The 23,366-nt window shown below is 49.9% G+C and overlaps 1 protein-coding gene across 4 annotated transcripts in view; it reads left to right on the top strand.

Annotated features, from left to right (window-relative positions):
- The window catches only part of PPP2R5C (protein phosphatase 2 regulatory subunit B'gamma), a 1,570,607-nt gene that overhangs the window by 1,421,223 nt on the left and 126,018 nt on the right, over window positions 1-23,366 (top strand). For 2 of the 4 annotated variants that reach the window (XM_069637762.1, XM_069637763.1), the window contains one exon: window positions 17,554-17,626. In XM_069637762.1, coding sequence (XP_069493863.1) covers window positions 17,554-17,626 — 73 coding nt within the window. Of the gene's footprint in view, window positions 1-17,553; window positions 17,639-23,366 lie in introns of all 4 variants that reach the window. The other 2 variants (XM_069637761.1, XM_069637764.1) reach the window with 1 other exon arrangement.

Raw genomic sequence — 23,366 nt, 5'->3', positions numbered from 1 at the left:
GGTGCACGAAGTGACGCTTATGCTGCAGAAAGGGGCTATATAACTGGTCCCGGTGGCCGAACGAGGAAAGGGAGTGTACTCCCGTTACTTCGTGGTCAACAAACCCAATGGAAAATGGCGTCCCGTTCTAGATCTACGGGCTCTCAACAAGCTGCTAAAGAATCTAAAATTCAAAATGCTTACTCTGCAAGAGGTTATCCGATTGATACACCCGGGAGATTTTTTGTTGTCGCTAGACCTTCAAGACGCGTACTTTCATATCCCGATGCATCAACGAGACAAAAGATTTCTGCGGTTCGTCGTCGGGCGAACCCACTATCAGTTCAAGGTCCTCCCATTCGGAATAAAATCGTCTCCCAGGACGTTCACGAAATGTTTGGCACCAGTGGCAGCCTGGTTACGGAAGGAAGGTCATCATGTGTACCCGTATCTGGACGATTGGTTAGTGAGGGGCTTATCTCCGGAAAGGGCACGGGAAAGTCTGAATGCCACCATGTCCCTCCTACAGCGCTTGGGCTTCGCAATAAAGTTCACAAAGTCCTCCTTATTGCCATTAAGGACCTTGGTTTTTCTGGGGCGGAGTTCCAGACGCAGTCAGGATTGGTAAAACCGTCCGTCGAAAGAGTTCTGAAACTACAACACAAGGCATCGAAATGGAAAGTCAACACCAGAGTGTCGGTGAGAAGGTACATGTCCCTGCTCGGGACCATGGTGTCCTGTATACCCTTGATCAACAATTGTCGTCTCTTCATGAGGCCCATTCAGGAATTCTTGACGGATCGATGGGCACAGAGTCAAGGTCGTTGGTCAGACAAATTGACCATCAACAGCAGGCTCGTGTAGGCACTTCAGTGGTGGAGAATCTCCAAAAATCTAACGAGGGGTGCCCTTACTGGAACCTGGGTTCCAGATGACGGTGGTGACAGATGCTTCTCTGACTGGATGGGGAGCTCATCTGGATTCCCTTCAGGTTCAAGGTCGTGGTCATCGGAGGAGTCCAGCCTTCACATCAACGTGCTGGAGTTAAGGGCAGTGCGTTGGGCCCTGAAGTCCTTTCTGCCACGCATAAAAGGATCCGTTGTACGGATAATGACAGACAACACGACAACAATGTTTTACCTGAGAAAACAGGGGGTTACTCGCTCCAGGACTCAGTCGACCGAGGCCCAGGAGATCTGGCATTGGGCCCTCCGCCACAGGATATATCTATTGGCGTTCCACTTAGCAGGAGTCAAAAACTTGCAAGCAGACTCTCTCAGCAGAGAGATGAATCGACTACACGAATGGGAATTGAACGACCAACAACTACACCGTGTCTTCGAAAAGTGGGGTCGTCAGGCTCTAGATCTCTTCGCGACGAGAGAGAACAGGAAGTGCTCACAATACGCGAGCAGGTGGCCACAACAAGACTCACTGGGGGAAGCGTTCCCCTTCCCGTGGACGGACACGTTTTTGTATGTGTTACCCCCGTTTCCACTCGTACGTCGGACGTTGCAATGGATTCACAGATATCCATGTCGGGTGATCCAGGTGGCCCCGTACTGGGCGAGACAAGTGTGGTTGTCCGATCTACTCCATCTTTCAGCAGCGGAGCCCATGAGGTTCCAGAGCATCCCGAACCTTCTGTCTCAGGACAAAGGGGCGGTTTGGCACCACGACCCGGACAGCCTCAGTCTGACAGCCAGGCTCCTGATTTCTCCGAGTTTAGTACATTAGCAATTCCACCAGACTGTCGTCGCATTTTGCAGGCTGCAAGGGCGCCGTCCACAAACGCTTCGTATACGTACAAATGGAAGAGATTCTGTATTTGGTGCGGGGATCAGCCAGCTTTATGTCCGCTTCACATCACACCGGAGCAGTTTCTACCATACTTACTACTCCTGGCTCAAAAAGGTTTGTCTGTTTCATCGATAAAAGTGCATCTGGCGGCCATTTCGAGATTTACTCGGAGAGGCATTCAACTCCATTATTTAGTGACGGTTGATTAAACATCTCATGAAAGGATTGTTCCGAACTTTTCCTCCAATGAAGAGGTTTCCTCCGATCTGGAGTCTTAACCTGGTTCTAGCATCACTAATGAGGGCTCCTTTTGAGTCGATATTGTCGTCATTGAAATTCCTATCATGGAAACTGGCTTTTCTGGTGGCTATTACTTCGGCTAGACGTCTGTCAGAAATACAAGCGTTAGTGGTCGATCCACCATATTTGAGGTTTTTCAAGAATAAAGTTGGGTTGGCTGCTAATCCTCATTTCATTCCTAAAGTCCCTACCATGTTCCATAAGCACTCTTCTGTGGTGCTACCGACGTTTTTTCCTACACCTTCGTCTGCTGCGGAGAGGACTCTCCATACGTTGGACGTGAGAAGGGCTCTGACATTTTACCTCCATCGCACTCAAAATCTCAGGGACACAAGACAGCTATTTGTGGCCTATGGCCCTTCGGCTAAATGTAAAGCAATCTCAAAACAAGGACTGTCCCGCTGGGTGTCATCTACCATTTCTTTTTGCCACTCAAAAGCTAGGAAACAGCTGGGAAGACGTCCACGAGCCCATTCTACGAGATCTGCTTTGTCGTCGGCAGCATTGTGGTCCGGGATTCCGCTGGGAGATATGTCAGGCGGCTTCCTGGTCGGTACCACATAGGTTTACCTGGCATTATTGCCTCGAACAACAACCTGCTGAGGATACACAGATGGGTCCTGCAGTCCTACGGCACCTGTTTCAATAAGGTAGGCCCCAGTAAAGGGGGTATATCCTTCGGCTAATGTACTTTAAAGTGTTGTTTGTTAGCTGTTCATGTACTATGATTTGAAGTCTAGCCAGGGCAAATATGCATTCATGGTTTTAATGTTATTGGTTTGCATACACACCTCCATCTATGGGGGATACTGCTGTACAATCTATTCTAAGCATGTGAATCCATGAAAGATCCAATGCTGGAGAAGGGAATAGTTTCTTACCTGTAACTCCATTTCTCCAGCATTCGTATCTTTCATGGATTCAAATGCGCCCGCCGGCCTCCCCTGGCATGCAAACCAGATGTTCCCCCATGTACTTTGGGGGTCGAAATCTGAGGGAGACGCGGGGGCGGGGCTACTTATACCTCTACGTCCTAGTGGCGCAGGCGTACGCGGCACAAAATGACGTAGATAGGACACACAAGTGTCGACATTTTTCCTATGGAAAAGGTCTATATAATTTACAGAGGATTCCCAGCCTGACGACGGGGAATATTCTAAGTATGTGAATGCATGAAAGATACCAATGCTGGAGAAATGGAGTTACAGGTAAGAAACTATTCCCTTCTCAAAGATTTGCTGTTATTCAGTGTATTTTTCCTGCCAGTTTTGTTGCACTTTATCGCAGCTAAAACCTTATTCATGTTTTTAATCACAATCTGGGCGCACATGTCATTCTGTGTAACTTGCATAACTCTAGTTGATGATAAAAGAACAAGTTCGAAAAGGTAATTTAATTTGTGTATTTCTTCTGCGTTTAGTCTGATTGATTTAACATGCACAGAGACATAAATGTGCAGTAAGAAATATCTCAAAGCAAAGTTAGCCACAGTAAATTGTTTTACCTAAGAGGCTGAGTGAATGTTTTGTATTTCATTTACATGCTTTACATTTGTTGGAACACAGCCAACAGGGCATAAGCGTGACGTTGTAAATAAAACACAAGAGAGTTTGAATTAAGTCCAGGATATGTTTATTGTTAGTGGCCCTGGTGAAATAAATATTAGGCAGTATTCTGAAATTAGTCTCACCGCTATAAAAATATCACAAATTACTAGCTATAACCCCAAAATAGCTCATACAGTTCCCACGCCCTGGGGCGCTATACTAAATTTAAAGGGGATGCTCTTTTTTTTTTTCTGCTCCCAAAGGTTCAGATACCGTCCCAAAGCCTTGGGACGTCCACAAGGATGGAGGTAAGAACTGAGTACCGTAGTCACTACGGTGAGTAACTTTTATTTCTGATGTTTGTCAATCTGCTTAGAATCGCATGCTGTGCATAGTCCGACATCCAGTGGTAACCGCAGAGTATTGCATCTTGTCTTTAGAGAATCGAAAGGGGATGTCGAAATAGGCGTGCCTGTAACACTCCCTACATGACGTGTAGTGTGCCCAAGATCCCTCACGCGTCGAGGTCCCTCAGATAGTTTTTTTCCGCCTAGATATCTGGTGGCCCTTATGCAGAGTTCGTAAAGAACATTGCGGTTGTCCACAACCTTTGGTCGATTTATTCTATAGAAATATTTAATATCACCCCTTCCGTCCCTTGTCTCGACGGCTGTTCCAGTTTCCGCCGAAGACCTGCGAGGTTTGACGGAAGGTGATCCTGTCGGTGCTGCCGACCACGTGACTGGGCCTTTGCCGGTCTATACATTAGCGAGAGTGGGGTCAGGGTGGACATTTCTCTTTAAACTGAAAATGCCTTTCCCTTTCTTCCCTCTTTCCCAGTTGGTCTTAGTCACTCTGTATTACCTCAGCTATGGAGAGGACTCCATTTAGATTTTGCCTTATTTGTAAAGGCAAATTCCTGTGGAAGGACAAGCACAGACAGTGTAACCGGTGTTTACCGCTCGATCATAAAGAGGAAGGGTGTTTGGCCTGTAAGCTCCTTTGACCCAAGACTTTAAAGGAGCGTAGGGTTAAACGGTGGGCGGCCTACGGTATGTCCAAGGCTGGGACTTCTCCCACTGCCACTACCACCGAATGTGACGACGGCGAGAGTGACTATCAGGCCTCCGAATCGGAGGTTGTTGACCTTTCGACGGAACCCTCACGTTCCGTATCGTCTGTCCCCGGCCCCGATAAGCACGGCATAAACCCTGCTATGGGGAAGTCACACCCCTGCGACAAAGACAGACACATGCATGACACTAAGCACACAACCCCTAGCCTTATTTCAACTATGTCCAAAAAGACTTCAGCGCCAACGGGTGCACCGGTCCTTCTGGTGATACCCACCGAGCGACGAGTTCGGCAGCCCTCCCCGCAGCCGCATGCGCGCCTAGCGACTGGGCAATCCAAGACAAAGGGTGCTACGTCCAAAACACACAGTACGCTGACACGCATCTTGGGAAAGCGTACAGCGATGACAAACATAAGATGCCGAAAGTTACGGCGCTGCTGGAAAAGGCAGCCGATAAAGGCAAGGCCTCGTTTCCGCTGAAACAGACTCTTACAACCGTCAGATGTACCTAAGCGTCTCCCGACAGTTGAGTACATTGAGGTCAGCTTGGCAAGGATTGTGGCCGCCGATCTCAGGCTAGGGACTCTCAAAGTCTCTGAAAGACCAAAAGATCCGCCGAGATCTAAGGATAGTGTTCAGAAGTCAAGGGAAGGACACAAGGATACTCCACCTTCGCCATTGCCACCAGAGGTTTTCTCTGAGGGAGAGGAAGGACTTTCTTCGATGCTAAGGCACAGAGCTCTAAGTTTTTTGATGGAAGAAGGTGGTGGGGACACTTTTTCGACTCAAGATTATGAGGGAGACAACTTTCCACTCCTAGACCGTTCTAGATAGTCAGTCTGGACTAGGGAAAAGTTTGAGGAATGCATGGAGAGGTTGGATAAGTTTGTTTCACGTGCAGAACAACCTACACCACGAAGGCCAAGGGATGAAAGCCCTGCTAACCCTAGATCTAAATTTCCAAGGCTATTTGCCCCCTCTTTAGAAGAGGACGTTTATAATTATGACCTTACTGAAGACATTCTGCCAGTTAAGCTAAGGGAAAATCCTTTTTATGACGAGGAGGAACTTGAGCCCATGGAAGATAAGCCCATTGAAAATGATCCTATTGAAGGCTGGGGGGTGGAGCCAGATGTGGGTGACCCTCAACCATAGCAATCCCCAGAGCCACAAGACCCAGACCCAGATATTCTGGCCTTGGACTCTCCTCAGAATACCCCTACAAGGAATCCTTCTCCTATTGAGGATCAACTAACATTTAATGTAATGCTACGGAAAGCAGCTGATCACTTTAAAATTGACACTGAAGAGGCAGCACCTGAAGCCGACTTCGTTGAGGATATACTCGGAGAAGCCGCCAGCTAGCCAAGCCATCCCTTTACTCAATTCGATTAAAAAACACCTGGCTCTGTCTTTGTCTACACCAGCTCTTACAAGGGGTGTAAACCCAAGAATTGAAAAACTCTCCCGCCACTCCCCATCAGACCCTCTATATATTAGAGGTCACTCCACCCTAGATTCTTTGGTAGTCACTACTACAAGGAAAAGAGCAGGGGTCCCTTATTGACAGGTGAGGCTCCCCCTGACAAAGAAGGGAAAAGACTTTATGCCCTGGATAAGAGGGTTACCACATCGGCAGCGTACTCCACGGGTATTGCCAATAACACTTCTGTATTGGCTAGTTAAGCAGATGCGCAATGGGCTTTACTACAAGAAGGCCTATTAGAGGCTCCAGAACCTCTACCGACCTGCCTACTTTCCACAGTCTCTGAAGGGAGGCAAGTTAACCAAAGTATTTTAAAGAATACTTTGGATTCCGCCGAGACAGCCTGCCAAGCCCTCGCTCAAGCCATTCGCCTCAAGACTCTAGTGGCTTCGTAATTCAGGATTTAAACCTGAAACACAAGCGTCTCTCTTATTAACAAACCGGTGGAGGAATCCAACTTGTTTGGGAAGGCGGTCGATGAGGCCTTAGAGACCGTGAAAAAAGAACATGAAACCCTACAGAGCTTGGACCAAATTACTCGGAGACCTACCACAAGGCGAGGATTTGAGAAGTTTTCTTCGTGGCCAATTCTCCTCTCACCTGCAATACCCTTAGGAAACAACTGGAACTCTCCTCAGGGAGCCAACACTTACCACGCCGCTGTCCCCTTTGGGGGTACAGGATATTGTAAGGGTAGAGGCAGGAACCCGACCCCTAGAGGTTCTCCTGCCTTAGGCTCCAAATGACTCAAAGATTAGGTTCCCCTCCCATGCCTCCCCGGTCGGGGGCCGGTTGACCTCATTCCTGAAAGCATGGGAGGGAGTCACCACGGACCAATGGGTGCTAAAGATCATAGCGCACGGGTACTGTGTAGAGTTCAACCAATCCCCAAAATACAGACCTCCACGTCAACGAAGACTAACATCAGAACATCTTTGTATACTTCTTCAAGAAGTCGAGATACTGGAACAAAAAGGAGCCATAGAGTTTGTGCCTCTATCACAGGTAAAGGAGGGTATTTATTCAGTGTACTTCCTGCCCAAAAAGGATCTAACCATGCGTCCTGTTCTAGATCTGCGGCCAGCGAACAAGTTTGTAAAACCACAGAAGTTGCGCATGGTCACCCTGCAGGAAGTAATTCCTCTCCTCACACAGGGGGATTACATGGCAACTCTGAAATGAAAAGATGTATACTTTCATATTCCGATGCTGCCAGCGCACAGAAAGTACCTCAGGTTCATGATAGAAAACAAACATTATCAGTTCAAGGTACTACCCTTCGGCATTGCATCTGCGCCAAGGGTATTTACGAAGGTATTGGCAGTAGCAGCAGCAGCACACCTGCGCAGACAATCCATTCCAGTTTGAAACACAACTACAGGGAAAGACTATACTAATCCTTACAGACAGCACCACGGCCATGTACTATCTGAACAAGCAAGGAGGCACTCATTCTCAAGGACTGTCCAAACTGTCCCCGAACATTTGGAAGTGGGCTCTCAAACGCAACATGTTCCTGTTGTCACAACATGTTCCAGGGGAACTCAATTTTCTGGCAGACGTGCTCAGCAGAGACCTTCCGTTGCCCAGGGAGTACAAATGGCGATTACACGGAGACATCATCTCCAACGTTTTCGCACAATGGGGTTTTCCAGAGATCGATCTGTTCGCAACGATGGAGAACGCCCAATGGCAAGATTACGCCTCCAGATACCCCCAGAACCGATCCAAGGGGAACGGAATCTGGATAACATGGACAGGGAATTTTGTCTATGCTTTTCCCCTGACTCCCCTTCTCAACAAGATCATGCACAAGATGCACCAGGAACCAGTGTCAATGATATTGGTGGCCCCCATGTGTGAACGCCAACCCTGGTTCGCTCTCCTGATGGAGATGCCCCTGTCTCCTCCAGTCAAACTGGTGTCGCAAGACAGAGGGGAGACGCTTCACCCATGCCCGCAGACATTAAACTTAGCGGCCTGACTCCTAAGGTCATAGAGTTTGGGCACCTGCAACTCCCTCAGAGATGTATGGACATTCTCAGGGAAGCAAGGAAACACTAGATACTGCTATTCTAGTAAATGGAAACGGTTTGTCATATGGTTTAACTCAGAGCATCAACCCTATCGACTGCTCTCCCACTCACATTGTCCTATACCTAACTCACTTACTTGACTCAGGCCTAGTCTTCAACTCAATAAAGGTGCACCTAGTGGCACTTTCAGAATGTACAACATCACAACAAAAAGTGTCATGGTGGAAGATACCAGTAATTAAGGCTTTCATGGAAGGGGTAAAAAGAATGCACCCTCGCATTTGTAACCCAGCTCCCGACTGGGACCTAAATGTGGTATTAACTAGATTTATGGGAGCTCCTTTCGAGCCCATGCATAAAGCGAGTCTTAAGAACCTCGCCCTCAAGACTGCTTTTTTAATAGCAATCACCTCCATTAGGAGGGTAAGTGAACTGCACGCACCATCTATTCTAGATCCCTTCGTAACAGTTCACAAATACAAGGTGGTTTTGCGCACGCAGCCTAGATTTGCGCCTTAATTAATTTCTAAGTTCCATGTGAACCAGTCAGTAGAGCTCCGAATGTTCTTTCATATTCCTTCAAGCCTGGGGGAAAGAACCCTGCACCCACTGGATGTACGCAGAGCGGTCATGTTCTGTATGGAAAGAACTCAGGCAGCCTAATCAGTTTTTCATGTCAGTGGCCACAGGAAAGGAAGGAGATGCAGTCTCCAAATCCAGTATTTCTAGATGGATTGTCAATTGCATTACACTCTGCTACCGTCTTGCGAAGAGAGAACTGCCCTTCAAGCCTAGAGCACATTCCACTCGAGGCGCAGGGGCGTCCATAGCATTCATTGCAAATGTTCCCCTTGAGTCCATTTGCAAAGCGGCAACATGGAGTTCTGTACATACCTTTCTCCAGCATGGGGTCTGGCATGGATTCACATGCTCATGAATATTCCCCGTCGTCAGGCTGGGAATCCTCGGTAAAGAAAAAACCAGTATCAGTTTCGTTTCTGATCTGTCTTTCGTAGTAGTAACCAATCACTGGTCTCTGCGTCATACTGACCACAGCCAATGACTGCCCTCTACCTAAGCACCGCCTCTGGCAGCCATCTTCAGATTTTTACCGCACGTTCATGTGTTGGGATCCTCGTGCTATTGCTCTCGAGCGTTAGTGCTATTTTTTCACGTTTTTTCTCAAAAACTTCGTTTTTTCGGTCAAAAGAGCCTCAAGCTCCACCGACTCTCCATCCGATCAACGGGGACCCGTGTCGGATTCGTCTGCGCCCCTCAAGGGTGAAGATTTCGTCGAGCTACGCTTTTGGAGGACTCCAGAAGTTTCTCAGGCCCGGACATGGCCCAGGAGAAGGGAAGCTCGACGCCCGGAAAGCTGTTCAGGATCTGCCCTGGATGCCAGCTCCAGAACGTCTTTAAGGAGGACGAACACTCCTTTTGTCTCTACTGCTTACATGAGGACAAGACGCACTTGGAAAAGGACTGTGCGTTTTGCGGCAACATGTCGGAGCGGACCATGAAGGACCGCCATCAACGTCTCGCCAACTGGCTGGAAGGGAAGAGCCCGTCCGGCGAGAAGAAGAGGAAGAAATCCGAGCTGTCTTCTAAGACCTTTGAGGACGCCCCGGCGACGGGGGTCCAACATAAGGCCAAGCACCGCGAGTCCGCTGGCACCGGGAGCGCCGAACGGTCGGGCTCTACGGGCGCCAGGCTGGGCGCACCCTCCCCGGCACCATCAACCACGAGCCAACGCTCTGGGTCGGGTAAGAGGAAGGCCGAGGACCCGGCGAGGCTCCTGGAGAGGCCCCGGTCGAGCTCGAAGGCGGAGGGGGAGCGAGGCAGTGTCCCCCCCCCCTCAAGGATAAGGCGGTGAGCACACCTAAGGTGGTGAAGGCCTTAATCCATCCGGCCAAGCCCTCTATCGAGTCTGTCGCGGCGGCCCTGGCTCAGCCTGTGGAGGCTACGCCAGTGGTGGCGACCTCGGGGCTCAGAGTCTCCCTGCCACCTCGGAGGGAGTCCTCTTTTGTGCCCATCGATAGGACCCCCGTGAAATCCCCCGTGGGGAAGAAAAAGGGGGGGCAGGGCGTCGTCGTAGATTCAGCCTCAACCTCGGAGGAGGAGCTGGTCGAAGTCTTAAGCCACGGCCTCGGCGTGGAAGAAGACCGGCCCGTCGGGATGGATCCCGACGCAGGTGACGACGACATCGTCGAGGGTACCGACGGGGCCCCTGATCGCCCGTCGGATTCCCCTCTGCCAGCGCCGCGAGACAGCTCGGCGGCCATTTTGTTGGCTATACAGTCCTTATGCTCAGAGATAAGGACGAGACTACCGTTGCCGACGGAACCTCTCCCGTCGGGGGACCCAGAACCGGGACCTTCTGGGGTTCCCCCTACCAAGAAAAGGATTCACCCTCCTCCTCCTTTTCAGCCGTCGCGCCCCTTCCAGCCCTCCTCCCCGTCCACCCGAGGGGATGATACGGGGACTGACACGGCAGCGACGGGTACGGACGACGAGGTATACGACGAGGATGTACCGTCGTCGCCTCCCACCAGGGCTTCTCTGCCCGACGAGATTGGATCGTTCCACTCCATGATCGCCAGGGCATCCAAGCTTTTCCAACTCTGCCCTGAGGAGAAGAAGAAGGAAGGTTTCCTTTATCAGCGGCGCGAGGCCAAGAGGAAGACGGTCCTCGCGGTGCCTCTATTGGACGACATTTGGGATGAGGGCCTCACCCTCCTCAAGAACCCTTCCACGACGCCAGCTAGAAGAGACCGGTACGAGAAAAAGTACCGGGTCCCGGACATGGCCCCCCTGTGCCTCCGGGCGCAGCCTACCCCGGACTCCGTCGTCTCCGCGGCGGCCAGGAAAAAAGCGTGGGGGGGGTGCGGCCTCCACATCGACTTCCCCACCGGACGGCGAGGGAAAGAAATTGGACGCTATGGGACGCAGAGTCATCTCGTCTGCAGCGACGACGATTAAAGCTGCCAACGCCTTGGCTATCGTGGCCCGATACGACAGGGAGCTCTGGTACAAACTGGCTCCCCTGCTGGACTTCTTGCCGGACGACAAGAGGGCAGAGGCCCTGGAGATCCTGCAGGAAGGTGAGGTGGCTTCGGACCACGCCATTACCGTTGCGACGGACATCGCCGTCACTGGGTTCCGCCAGTTGGGCAACAGCGTTTGCCTTAGGCGGCGTGGATGGCTCAAGGCTGCGGACTTCCGTCAAGATGTTCAGACCAGAGTCCTGGACATGTCCTTCGATGGGAACAACCTGTTTGGGAAAACAGTGGACGATTCCCTTCAGGCCATTAAAGCGGACACCGAGACGGCCCGGGCCCTTGGAGTTCTGCAACAATGACGGACGCCCTTTCGGAGCAGCGGAGGCAAGGGCGCCTCCAAAGGTTCCGGCGGCGGTATCTCCTCCTACTGTCAAGCGGCCCGCTCATCGTCTCAGGAGGCCTACAGAGGACGAGGCAAGTCTGGCGGACCCCGCCGTCGTCGCCAAGGACAAGGCGGCAAGGCCTCGTCGAAGCAGGATTGAACCGGCCGTGGGGTCGGGCCCCCACCGAAGCACCCCGGTGGGAGGCCGGCTGGCGAGCTTCGTCAGCGTGTGGGAGTCCATCTCCACCGACCGTTGGGTGCTGGACGCCTTGGCCCGGGGCCACGCGCTCGAGTTTCAAAGAAAGTGTCCGCGCGTCCCCCCCCGTGGCCAGGAAAGAACTTCACGTCCCTCAACTTCTCCTGGAGGTAAAGGCGATGCTCAGGAAGGGCGCCATCGAACTCGTCCCAAAGAGGCTTCGGGGCTCCGGAGTTTACTCGAGATACTTCCTCGTGAAGAAAAAGACGGGGGGATGGCGCCCCATCCTGGACCTGCGACGTCTGAACAAGTTCATCAAGGCGCAAAAGTTCCGGATGGTCACCCTCCAGCACGTCCTGGGTCAGCTGGAGGAAGGAGACTTCCTGTCGTCGTTGGATTTGGAGGATGCCTACTTCCATATTCCCATCCTGAAGGGGCACCGAAAATTCCTCAGGTTTGTGGTCCAAGGGCGTCATTACCAGTTCAAAGCCCTCCCCTTCGGACTACGGTCGGCACCCAGGGTGTTCACCAAGTGCCTCACACCGGTGGCGGCGCAGCTGCGCCGCGAAGGGATCCACGTCTACCCCTACCTGGACGACTGGCTCATCCGAGCCAAGACAAGGGAGCTCGCCGTGGTTCACACGGCAAGGACCGTCCAACTTCTCACGGACCTGGGATTCTCCGTGAACTACGCCAAATCCCACCTGGTACCCGCGCAAGACGCTCTGTTTCTGGGAGCGAGGCTCAACACAGTGTCCCTTCTGGCCTCCCCGTCGGAGGAGAGGACCAGGACCATCCTGGGCAAGGTGCAGCGGATGTTGGTGGCCGACGCGGCCAAGGTGAGGTCCATCAAGTCCCTCCTCGGAATGATGTCTTCCTGCATCTACCTCATTCCCATGTGCAGGCTCCGGATGCGCCAGTTGCAGGAGTTCCTGGACGCGCGCTGGTTTCAAACGACGGGCAGCTTCGAGGAAAGGATCACACTCGACGAGAGTTTCCGACGAGCGATCCGGTGGTGGGGCACCCGCGCGCATCTTACGACGGGCATGGTCTTCCAGACCCCAGCCCACCAGGAGACAGTGACCACGGATGCCTCCCTGGAAGGGTGTGGAGCGCACACAGAAAATCTGCACGCAAGAGGCCTTTGGCTCCCGACGGAGAAATCCTTACATATCAACGTCCTGGAGCTCCGTGCAGTGTTTTGGGCCCTCCGGTCCTTCCTTCCGTCCCTCAAGGGCAAGGTGGTGAGGATCTTCACCGACAACACCACCACCATGTTTTACATCAGGAAACAGGGTGGAACCAGGTCCCCAGCACTGTCCAAGGAGGCGCAGGACCTGTGGCATTGGGCAGTCGCCCAAGGGATGTTTCTGGTGCCGTTTCATCTGGCAGGGATAAAAAACACCATCGCCGACTCACTCAGCAGGGAGCTGCGCTCGTGCCACGAGTGGGAACTACGGCAGGATCTAGTGGATCGCCTCTTTCGACGGTGGGGCACACCCCAGATCGACCTGTTCGCGACGGCGACGAACTCCAAGTGCCGGAGGTTCGCCAGCAGGTTTCCCCAGGTGAGGAGCATGGGCGATGCTTTCTCGTTCCCCTGGGAGGGCCTGTTCCTCTACGCGTTCCCTCCTTTGCCACTGCTAATCCGGCTCGTCAACCAGCTCAAGAGGTCACGATGCAGGATGATCCTCGTTGCACCTGCGTGGCCGAGGCAGATATGGTTCCCGGACCTTCTGGACTTGTCAGCGTCCCCGCCAATCAAGCTGCCGGTGGACGCGGATCTGCTCTCCAGGGAAGGAGGCGCCATCCTCCACCACGACCCGAAATCGCTGAACTTGCAGGCCTGGCTCCTGCAGCGCTAGAGTTTGGAGGATACGACATACCGGCCGACTGCAGAGAGGTTCTTGCAAAGGCCAGGGCGTCCTCGACTCTTAAATGCTACGGACACAAATGGAAGAGGTTCTCTGTCTGGTGCCACGCACAGAAGATTAACCCTCTACGGATTACGGCTCCCCAGGTACTGCCGTACCTGCTGACGCTGGCCAAAGCTGGACTGGCACACGCGTCCATCAAGATTCATCTTGCTGCGATCTCCCGATACACCAGAACCACGGGGCGGACGTCCTTGTGGTCTCATCGTCTGGTGAAAGAGTTCATGAAGGGACTGTTCAGATCGTTCCCGCCGGTGAAGGCTCCAGCCCCGGCGTGGGAGCTCAACGTGGTGCTGACCAAGCTCATGGGACCTCCGTTCGAGCCTCTGCACTCGGCCCCGTTGAAGTTTTTGTCGTGGAAAACAGCGTTTCTTGTGGCCATCACCTCCGCACGACGGGTGGGAGAGATCCAGGCCCTTTCCTGCAAGGCCCCGTACTTGACTTTTCACGACACGAAGGTAGTGCTCAGGACGCACCCCTCCTTCATGCCCAAGGTACCGTCGGACTTCCACCTCAACGAACCCTTGGTGTTGCCTGTATTCTTCCCGTCGCCTTCGTCGCCGGCTGAGAGAACTTTGCACTCGCTGGATGTGGCTAGAGCGCTGAAGTTCTACGTGGACCGCACAAAGTGTTTTCGGAAGACGTCACAACTCTTTGTGAACTTTGGACCTGTCAATCAGGGGAAGGCTCTCTCGAAGGCTTCCATTTCCAGATGGCTCTCCGGCTGTATCATGTACTGTCATCGGTTGGCAAACCGACCGCTGCCTGGCCGTCCGAGAGCCCATTCCACCAGAGCGATCGCAGCTACCACGGCGTTCCTTTCTGGTGTGCCCCTGCTGGACATATGCAGGGCTGCTACATGGAGGTCGACGCACACCTTCACGAAATTCTACTGCGTCGATCGGGATTCCAGGGAGGAGTCCAGGGTCGGCCAAGCAGTGCTGCGCAACCTGTTCGCCTGAGGTGAGCCTGGTAAGGAGGTAAGATGCTTAATGTTGAGTTTGATGTAATGCTTAATGTTGAGCCTTTGCCACCTCCCGTGGTTGTGCATGTGTGTACTGCTATGTATTCTTTATTCATGAGCATGTGAATCCATGCCAGACCCCATGCTGGAGAAGGAACAAGTTACTTACCTGTAACTGTTGTTCTCCAGCATGGGTCTGGCATGGATTCACATGCGAACCCTCCCGCCTACCCCTCTGCGGCTCTTCACTTGGTCATACTGCCACTTCACGTGCTTCCAAATCTGAAGATGGCTGCCAGAGGCGGTGCTTAGGTAGAGGGCAGTCATTGGCTGTGGTCAGTTGACGCAGAGACCAGTGATTGGTTACTACTACGAAAGACAGATCAGAAACGAAACTGATACTGGTTTTTTCTTTACCGAGGATTCCCAGCCTAACGACGGGGAATATTCATGAGCATGTGAATCCATGCCAAACCCATGCTGGAGAACAGTTACAGGTAAGTAACTTGTTCCTTATACACACCTTTACAAAACACTATTGCCTAGACACTCAATCTTGGTCGGATTCTCAGGTGGGGCAGGAGGTACTAAGACATCTTTTCACTACTGTTCCTTCTCACAACCCACCTCCAACTCCGGGTACTTCTCGCTAGTCTATGCACAGAATGTGTTTCTAAGCAGATTGACAAACATCAGAAGACATGCATTACTTATCGTAAAAGCATTTCTGATGGTTGTATCTGCTTAGATTCACATGCGCCCACGCTTCCTCCATGCTCGGTAGTCATAAGGCTCCCTCTTGGCAGAAAAAATACAATCGGAGGGTCCTCGACGCGTGAGGGATCTTGGGTACACTACACGTCACGTACGGATAGTGATACAGGCACGCCGATATCGACGTCCCCTTTCGATTGTTGAAAGAAAAGATGCAATACTCTGCGGTTACCACTGGATGTGGGACTATGCACAGCATATGAATTTAAGCCGATACAACCATCAGAAATGCTTTTACGGTAAGTAATGCTTGTCTTATTGTGCAGGAGAAAGACTCTGGTTTGCCAATGTAATATCAGTCACGTGGTAGTGCGCTGGATGCCTGGATCTAAAAATAGTCATGTACCTTTTATTTATTGGTGTTTCGTGTGGTACTGATTTGCATGAACTCTCTTCAGAGTGCCAAGAGCTAGAATCATGGGTGTAATGTAGCAAAGGTGAGGAGAGGGTGAAGAAGCCTCATCGAAGAATTGTAGGTAGATGCTGATCAAAGCTGACCCAGTTGCCTGATTCATGGGTACAGATGTCCAGTGTTATAAGATAGGTTTACAGTTGCAAGCAAATTGCCATTTAGATAATGTAGTTCTTAGTGTTATTTGAAGTGTTTGCCACAATTACTGGCATCCAATTGAGAACCTGCAGTGATGATGTAAGCAATATTATAAAAGGATCATTTCCTGAGTTACAAAGGTTTTCTTTAGAAATTAAAGCAGCTTCGGGTTTCATATCTAACCATGATTTACAATGGCGACACTGATTTATGGGAAGGTTCCACATTTTATTCTTAAACCTAGCATGTGTTTTTTCACAAGGGTTCCTTATTGTTGTTGTCGACAAACATGCAATTTGTTCCGCTGTGCAAATTGTAGGGGACAGTGAAATGCTTGCAGGACCTTTTGTTAGTCTCAGTGCATTCATTTTCACAGTGATGTTAAAAATAAGCTTTGGGCAAACTAGACCCATGTAATCAATACTTCCTCTTGGAGTTGTCTGATGCTCGCTGCAAGAAGTATATAAGCTGTGAACAAGCTGCAATACAATCAGCTGTTCACAACGCACTTGGACATGTTACTAGCACTTAATGGTTGTTATGCTATGTCTAAACCTGTGAGGCGCAATATCTTTAAAAGAGGGATAGTATCATGAGGTTTTATGTACAGACAGAATTTTACTGGAATAAGAACAATTTAAGTTGATTTTACAAAATACTCCCAAAAGTCTTTTAAAAGGTACATGGAATTGGCAGAATCCGGCATGGGAATGTAAGAACCACCAACCTTCAGCCACTAAACTAGACATGGGGACCTAATTGGGGTTGGGATTTTACAAGAATTTCACCTCCCAGTTAGACGTCCATTAAATTCTTCACACAGCTTAGGTTGACCAAAATGGGAATCTTTGACGGTTGGACTACTTTACCTGAAATGGTTTCTCTATGTCCCTAATGAAAAGCTTTTCATTGGAATCCCTCTGGTTTCCCGTCCCTTGTCGTGTATACTAGGTTTCCTCAGTTGAGAGTTGCAAGTATTCAGAAACTGTTGATAGGACGTGATAACCAGCCTCTTGCAACGTTTTTTAGCTTCCCTTCTGCAGGACAACTGTCATTTGTATGCTGGCAAAATGCATCAATTTCCATACCATTGTACTGCTATCCCACTATGATAAACTAGTCTTCATTTGATTAACGGGCTTGTCTTCAACTCTCTATTCGTAACAAGAGGTAATGTGATTAGATTTGGGAAACATTTGAAATTTTAGGATACAGCTGGGTTTTGAGACGCCATACTAATCATCCTCCTGTCGAAAGAAATTAAATTAAAATCTGTGGCTAGTGTTTCGTGGACTCGAAGCCCTATAATTGTCTCCAGCCTAAGTTTTGTTGGTTTGACTAAAATTAGCCAAGGAATAAAATAAAGGCAATGTAAAAAGCAAAAGCTTGTTGTAGGAAGGCTGTCTTGCAAGTATTTCATTTTATTTTGTTGGTAAAACATCATGCATGTTTTGAGTTTTAATGGATTTCGAAAATGTATTTTCTGAGGTTTTGAAGTTTGCTGTCTAAGTGAGATTTTACTGTCTTTCAGGGAAAAATTAAAATTGAAGGAACGAGAAGAAGCTTGGGTTAAAATAGAAAATCTAGCCAAATCGAACCCAAAGGTATTTATTATGGTAAATAAATATTTATATTCCAAAAACATAATCCATATTTTCTCTAGTTTCTGAAATATTACATTTCCCAATGTGGTTTAATTCAAACGTTCATGTTTTAAAGCTTGATGAGGGGGTTTAGGGGTGGAGGGGGTACAATTTAGTTGGCTAATAGATATTCTGTTAAGGTTTGTTACTATTGCCGTAATCCCTAAATGAATAAATTGTTGCGGTTCTACCTGCTTTCATAGACATTTTGAATGTGTGCACTTTGTGCAATTTTGGTCATCAATGATTCAAAACTTCTTTTTTCCTTATTTTTAAATTTTTTTTTAAAATGTGGGTTCCCTCGATACTCCCCTCTGGACCACACCCCTTACACCCACATTACATGCATGTCTGTGTGTATGTAATTGGTTGGTTTCAACCAAAAGGGCAGACGCAAAGTTCACACATTTAAAATGACAACTGCTATTATGAAATAAATCTATTACTGTCATCCAAAAAAGGACGCAACTGTGGTCTAGCTTTAAAATGTTTCCCCAGTTGGCTCACTCCTCACAAGGCAACCTACTGTGCATGATGGATGTGTGCCTGTTTTGTGCTTTCTAATCCAATTTTCCAAAACCTTGTCTGAGTTGGGGATCTGTCATCCAGGTGACTACACAAACACTTTCTCACACCACGAAAGGCAATGGATTAACACCAGAGCCGTTTACCTGACATGTCTCAACAAAAGGGTCCGGCAGAGTCCGGCAATTGCTGATGACTAAACACACCTGTCGGACCTTTCCCTTCCCCACAGAGGAAAAAGGCGAAGCACGAGAGCACACTTTGAGCAAGGCTGAACGCACGAGGAAGCAGGGATTCCGGATGGAATTTCAAACAGAGGAGGGATTTGCCCTTTTCAACCCAGACCCACGAAGCCTTCAATGAAAGAACCATAAGACCGGGAAACGCAGCTGGCGATTTGTGTGACAGATGTCAACGGTACACAGGTCCCTCCCGCACTGATACCCAGGGTGGGTGAAGGAGCTTGCTGCTGTGGTAACGTCCTTGACTCCAGCAGAAGAAAAGCCAATGAGGTTAGCACAGCCGGTGAGTTGGAGGAAACTGATAGGGGACCAGACTGTTGAGACTCAACTTTGCAGTGGCAACACATTTTTCGTAAAGAAAAGATAATAGACAAAGGTCTTATGTCAACTAACGAGGGATCAACGTTGGTGGTCTGGCGTCACGTGGGGTGCTCATTCGAAAGATTGACCAAGGCCCTGCTCCTGAACAAGGAGAAAATGGTGAATTGAGCAAACTAGAAGAACCAAGAGGTCCTAGTGGAGGCCAGTGTGAAATGTCAAAGTGGTCATACAAGGGTCAAGCCAAGACCCCTTGTACAGTTGAACGTCTTTGACACATTGTGAAGTGAACTGTTACTGAGGGGAACACTGCATAGAATATGATAAAGTGAAACTTACACTTGCCATAGAAACACTGAGTGACCCAGCGAGACATGCTCGCCCTTCGTAAGTCTGTGTAAAGTGACCAGTGTTTTGGAAAGCAGATGAAGGAGGTCTGAGCCCAGTCAAAAGGGACCCAAGTAAAGCGGACACCTGTAACTCAGTGAATTGTTTAAAAAGACATTGAGATTACTGAATGTTGCAAGACAATGATGAATGAAAAACTGCATTGTGGCGGCAAACTTGAACCCAACTGAGGGATGTCCACAGTGAGTGGTTGGTCTGAGCCTGATTGAGGGAGGCTGACGTGAAAGCGATCAGAGCCCGGCTGAGGGGAATCCTCAGGTGATGAGTAATCGCCCGACGTGAAAATAAATTGAAGGAAATGTTGTGGTTTGTGATGCAACAGGCCCTCTAAAGCAAGAGACTTCACATAGAGAGACTTGGGCACAGAAGGCCCTGATGGGAGAAAAAGGAACTGTAAACTCGGGCTGGAGAAGCCCAGAAGTGTGCTGTGCTCGAGAGTCCCACCTTGTCCCATGCTTCAAATGCGGGGAAGGGGGACCCGAGCTATAACATCCTGTTTTATCCTTTTTGAGAACACTTCTTTCCTTTCTTTGTGAACATTATCCCTCACTATTTTGTGTTTAGAGCTAAGGACTGGCAGTAGGTTTGTTTCTTGGTATAGGCCCTTTTTATTTGCCTTGACTCCACTAGGACTGTATTATTTGGTCGTAGCTTGCTCCCATCTTAGATTTAGGTTTAGAGTAGGTGTTTCTCACCCATTTTTACAGTTTAATAAACGCCCTCAAACTATGACCACTTGCCTGTCTTGCTTTGATACCATGCCTTCCTTACAGTGCACATAACCAATCAGTGAAACAAAACTCTGAAGTTCTCAGAATAAGTTAATGGTTGCAAATATTCCCTGTCTCCTGCTACAGCACCCCACATCAGTCAGAGGGCACCCTCTTGCCCATTCTCTTATCTTCTTCCTAATCATTTTTCCTCCTCATATTAAGCTTAGGGAACCCTAGGTTGGGGGCGAAATGCACAGACTTCCAGCAAGTGTGAGAAACCAGAAGGTATCTCACCCGCAAGTCCCCGTGGATCTCTCTTTCAGGTGGCCAGGGCACAGCCATCACATTTGGATCCAGACCCTGGGGGTGGACCAGTGCGGGAGGATCACCTGGGTGTGGATTCTTCTGGGAGTGGGACACTGCCTGGATGGTGAGACGTGGTATCCCTCCAACCTCTATCACCTTCACCCCATCCTACCAGGTAGGATACGTGGGATCCTGACCCCTCCACCCCCATTCTCTTAACACTTTCACACGGACAGCACGCTCTGGGTGAAAACTGGGTGAAAACAGACTGTCACCAGAGCAGTGTATCGGACATTTCCTGATACTATGGTCAGGCGAGTTCAGGCAATCACTGACAATCACTCACACCTGACTTTCCTTAAACTTCCTCACATTGATAAAAGGCGCAGCACGAGAGCACACTTTGAGCGAGACAAAGCACACGAAGGTACAACAGTTTTGAGTCGGTGTTGGGTAAGAATTGGTGAAGTCACACTGTGTGAGACTACACAACACTTATCTGCTTGGTATTGGGCAACACACCTTTTGCTATAGGTCTGTACTGCACAAGTTGGTAGTGTGACTGAGCAGTCAGGCCTATCTCAAGAGGGGTAAATGTGACCTGTAGAGCTGTACAAATCGGTAAATAAAAGTAGCCAAGTAACACTTACACTCAGGGATTCAGTTATACATATTTATTTAACATACATTTTTAAATAAGCTTTCTTTAAAAAGGCAATTTGTTGTAACAATGTAAATATACTTTAAATATTACTTTTCAGAATAAAAACAAGTTGGTGGATAATCTTTGGATATGCTTCATACACAATTTCTATATCCTGAGGTGACTTCAATCACAAGTACAGTAATGGCATTTATATATCGCACTAATATTCTTTGTAGATTCTGAGATTGTAGAAGTGAAAGGTTAAGGAAGGAAAAGGGTTAGACAGTTTCTCAGTATATGTGACAACAGCTAAATCCTCCAATAAAGTCTAGATAAGCCTTTACCAGCAGTAACAGTATACAACTCGTTACCACCTATGAGGCACAAACCGTATCAAAGTCAATGGACTAGAGGAGTGAATTCAGGGACCCAGACAGCCAAGTCCTTTGGGATACAGTCTATGGATCTGATACACTTTGTGGATCAAAGTCTTGCACAAAGTTAAAGAGTCTTAGAAAAATCACTTCGAATGGATTGTGTCCTCCTAACGTATTCCACATCTTTGACATGTAATGTCCACAGCTGTGCTGCTTCGGAAACCCCGTAAATCCATGAAGTCTACTGCTCTTTCCACCGACGACTCGAGGGGTGACTCTCCCCGTCGGGGGGAATCCAGGGAATCTCGGTCCCGGAGTGGTTCTCGCCACTCGTCCTCGTCGAGGCACTCCCGGAAGCGGCATCACCAGTCGCCTTCCCCGTCCTCGTTGGATGATAGGCTACGCGAGGAAAGTGGCTTGCCCCACTAAATCCTCTACTCCGGAGGAGTGAGAGGCATTCAGGGAGAAAATGCTGAAGATTTTTCAATCTCGGGGCACTACCCCGTCCGTGCCTTTGGTTGAAGCCGGTGGGGAAAGGTCTTGGTCCAATGTTCGTGCGCCTTCGGGCCTGTCTGGTCACGCGATAAACATCGGGAACCGTCGAGGTCCCATTCGGACAAGGCTCCGTTAGATCGCCAGAGAAGTTCCAGGTCGAGGTCCTCGTTCCCGGCGAGACCGTCAAAGTCTGGGAAGGTGTCGAGGATGGTGTCGACACAGTCTGCGCCATTCCCATCGAGTGCGGCTGTCAGGTCCTTGCCCTCGACTAGGCCCTCGCCGCCATTGTCGACGTTGACGCCATCGGGGCCTAAAGGTCTGAAGTTGCCAGCGGAGGCCCCTAGAGCTGTGGAACCTCAGAGAAAGGCTCTGTCCGAGACTGTGAGGCCCCTTGTTGACTTCAGGTATACTCCTGTAGCAGGAGGGATTTCTTTCACACTCTACAGGATATATATGAGGATGAGGAGAGATCTGATGTGGAGTTGGAGACTTTTGAGGCTCCTGGTGACGGACCCGACATGGGTTTCTCTGAGGACAGTCAATTGGAAGATCTGTGTCAATCTTTACATAACGCCAGTGGCCAGGACACATCTCCTGAGATGTAGTTTGGCAGGCCAGAGCCTGGGGCTCATGATGAATCCTCCTATAGGAGGTTGATGTCGAGGGTTACGGAGTACTTGGGATGGTCAGGGCCTCCAGTTGAATACGATCAGGATGACCTGACTAACATTTTGGATCAGGGTCCGTCCACTGACCCAGTCTTTTCACATGGCAATACAGAAAAGGTGGCTGCTGCTTGGAACACCGCAGAGTCTCTTCTGGCGGTCAACAAGTCATTGACTAAGAAATACCACCCATCCTGTAGTGACCCCAGCTACCTATCCACTCACCCCACTCCTGAGAGTTTGGTGGTTCAGGCGGCACGGCCACCTCGAGGCAGGCGGCGTACCCTACCATCCCTCCACATAGGGACGACAAGCGCTTCGATGGATGGGCAGGCAAGGTATTTCCGGCTGGGAGTATGGCCCTTAAGTCGGCCAACTCCACCTTGGCCACATTTTCGCATACTCTGTGAAATTGTCCGATGGCTGAGCTTATTCCTGAAGGGGAAGAAAGGGATGGGTTCCTTGCTATTGTGAAGGATGGCAAGGATGCCATGCGCGAATCCATTCAGTCTGGGTTGGACAAGGCAGACAATGTCAGCCGGTCCATGGCTGAGAGCACCGTGATACGCAGGTTTGCATGGTTGCGGAAGTCTGGGTTTGTACCGGATGTGCAGGCCTGTCTTCTGAACATGCTCTTTGACGGCTCTCATTTGTTTGGCAGCAAGGCTGATGAGAGCCTTGAGAGGTTGCAGACCTTCTAAGCAGCCCCTAAAACTTTAGGTGGGCGCAGCTTTGTGTCAACCTCCTGCCTTTTTGTCCTAGGGGACAGCAGTGAAGGGACTTCTTTCGTTAATACTCCTCTTTTGATAGAGCGAGAGGAGCAGCCAGTCAAAGGGGTCACCGTAAGGGTCCTTGCGGTGGACGGGGACGAGGTGCCAAAGCTGCTCAAGCAGCTGCCTCTTTGCCTTTAGGCGCTGCCGCAGCCACTCCAAAACAGCTGAGGCCATGTTCCATTGTTCGCCGGTTGGGGGCAGATTGTCTCAGCATCTCGAAGAATGGCGAGCTA

The sequence above is a fragment of the Ambystoma mexicanum genome, chromosome 14 (genome assembly GCF_040938575.1).
Source record: "Ambystoma mexicanum isolate Mex_15411 chromosome 14, UKY_AmexF1_1, whole genome shotgun sequence".
Taxonomy (NCBI): Eukaryota; Metazoa; Chordata; class Amphibia; order Caudata; family Ambystomatidae; genus Ambystoma; species Ambystoma mexicanum.
Note: the sequence above shows the minus strand (reverse complement) of the source record. Positions and strands in the feature narration are given on the sequence as shown.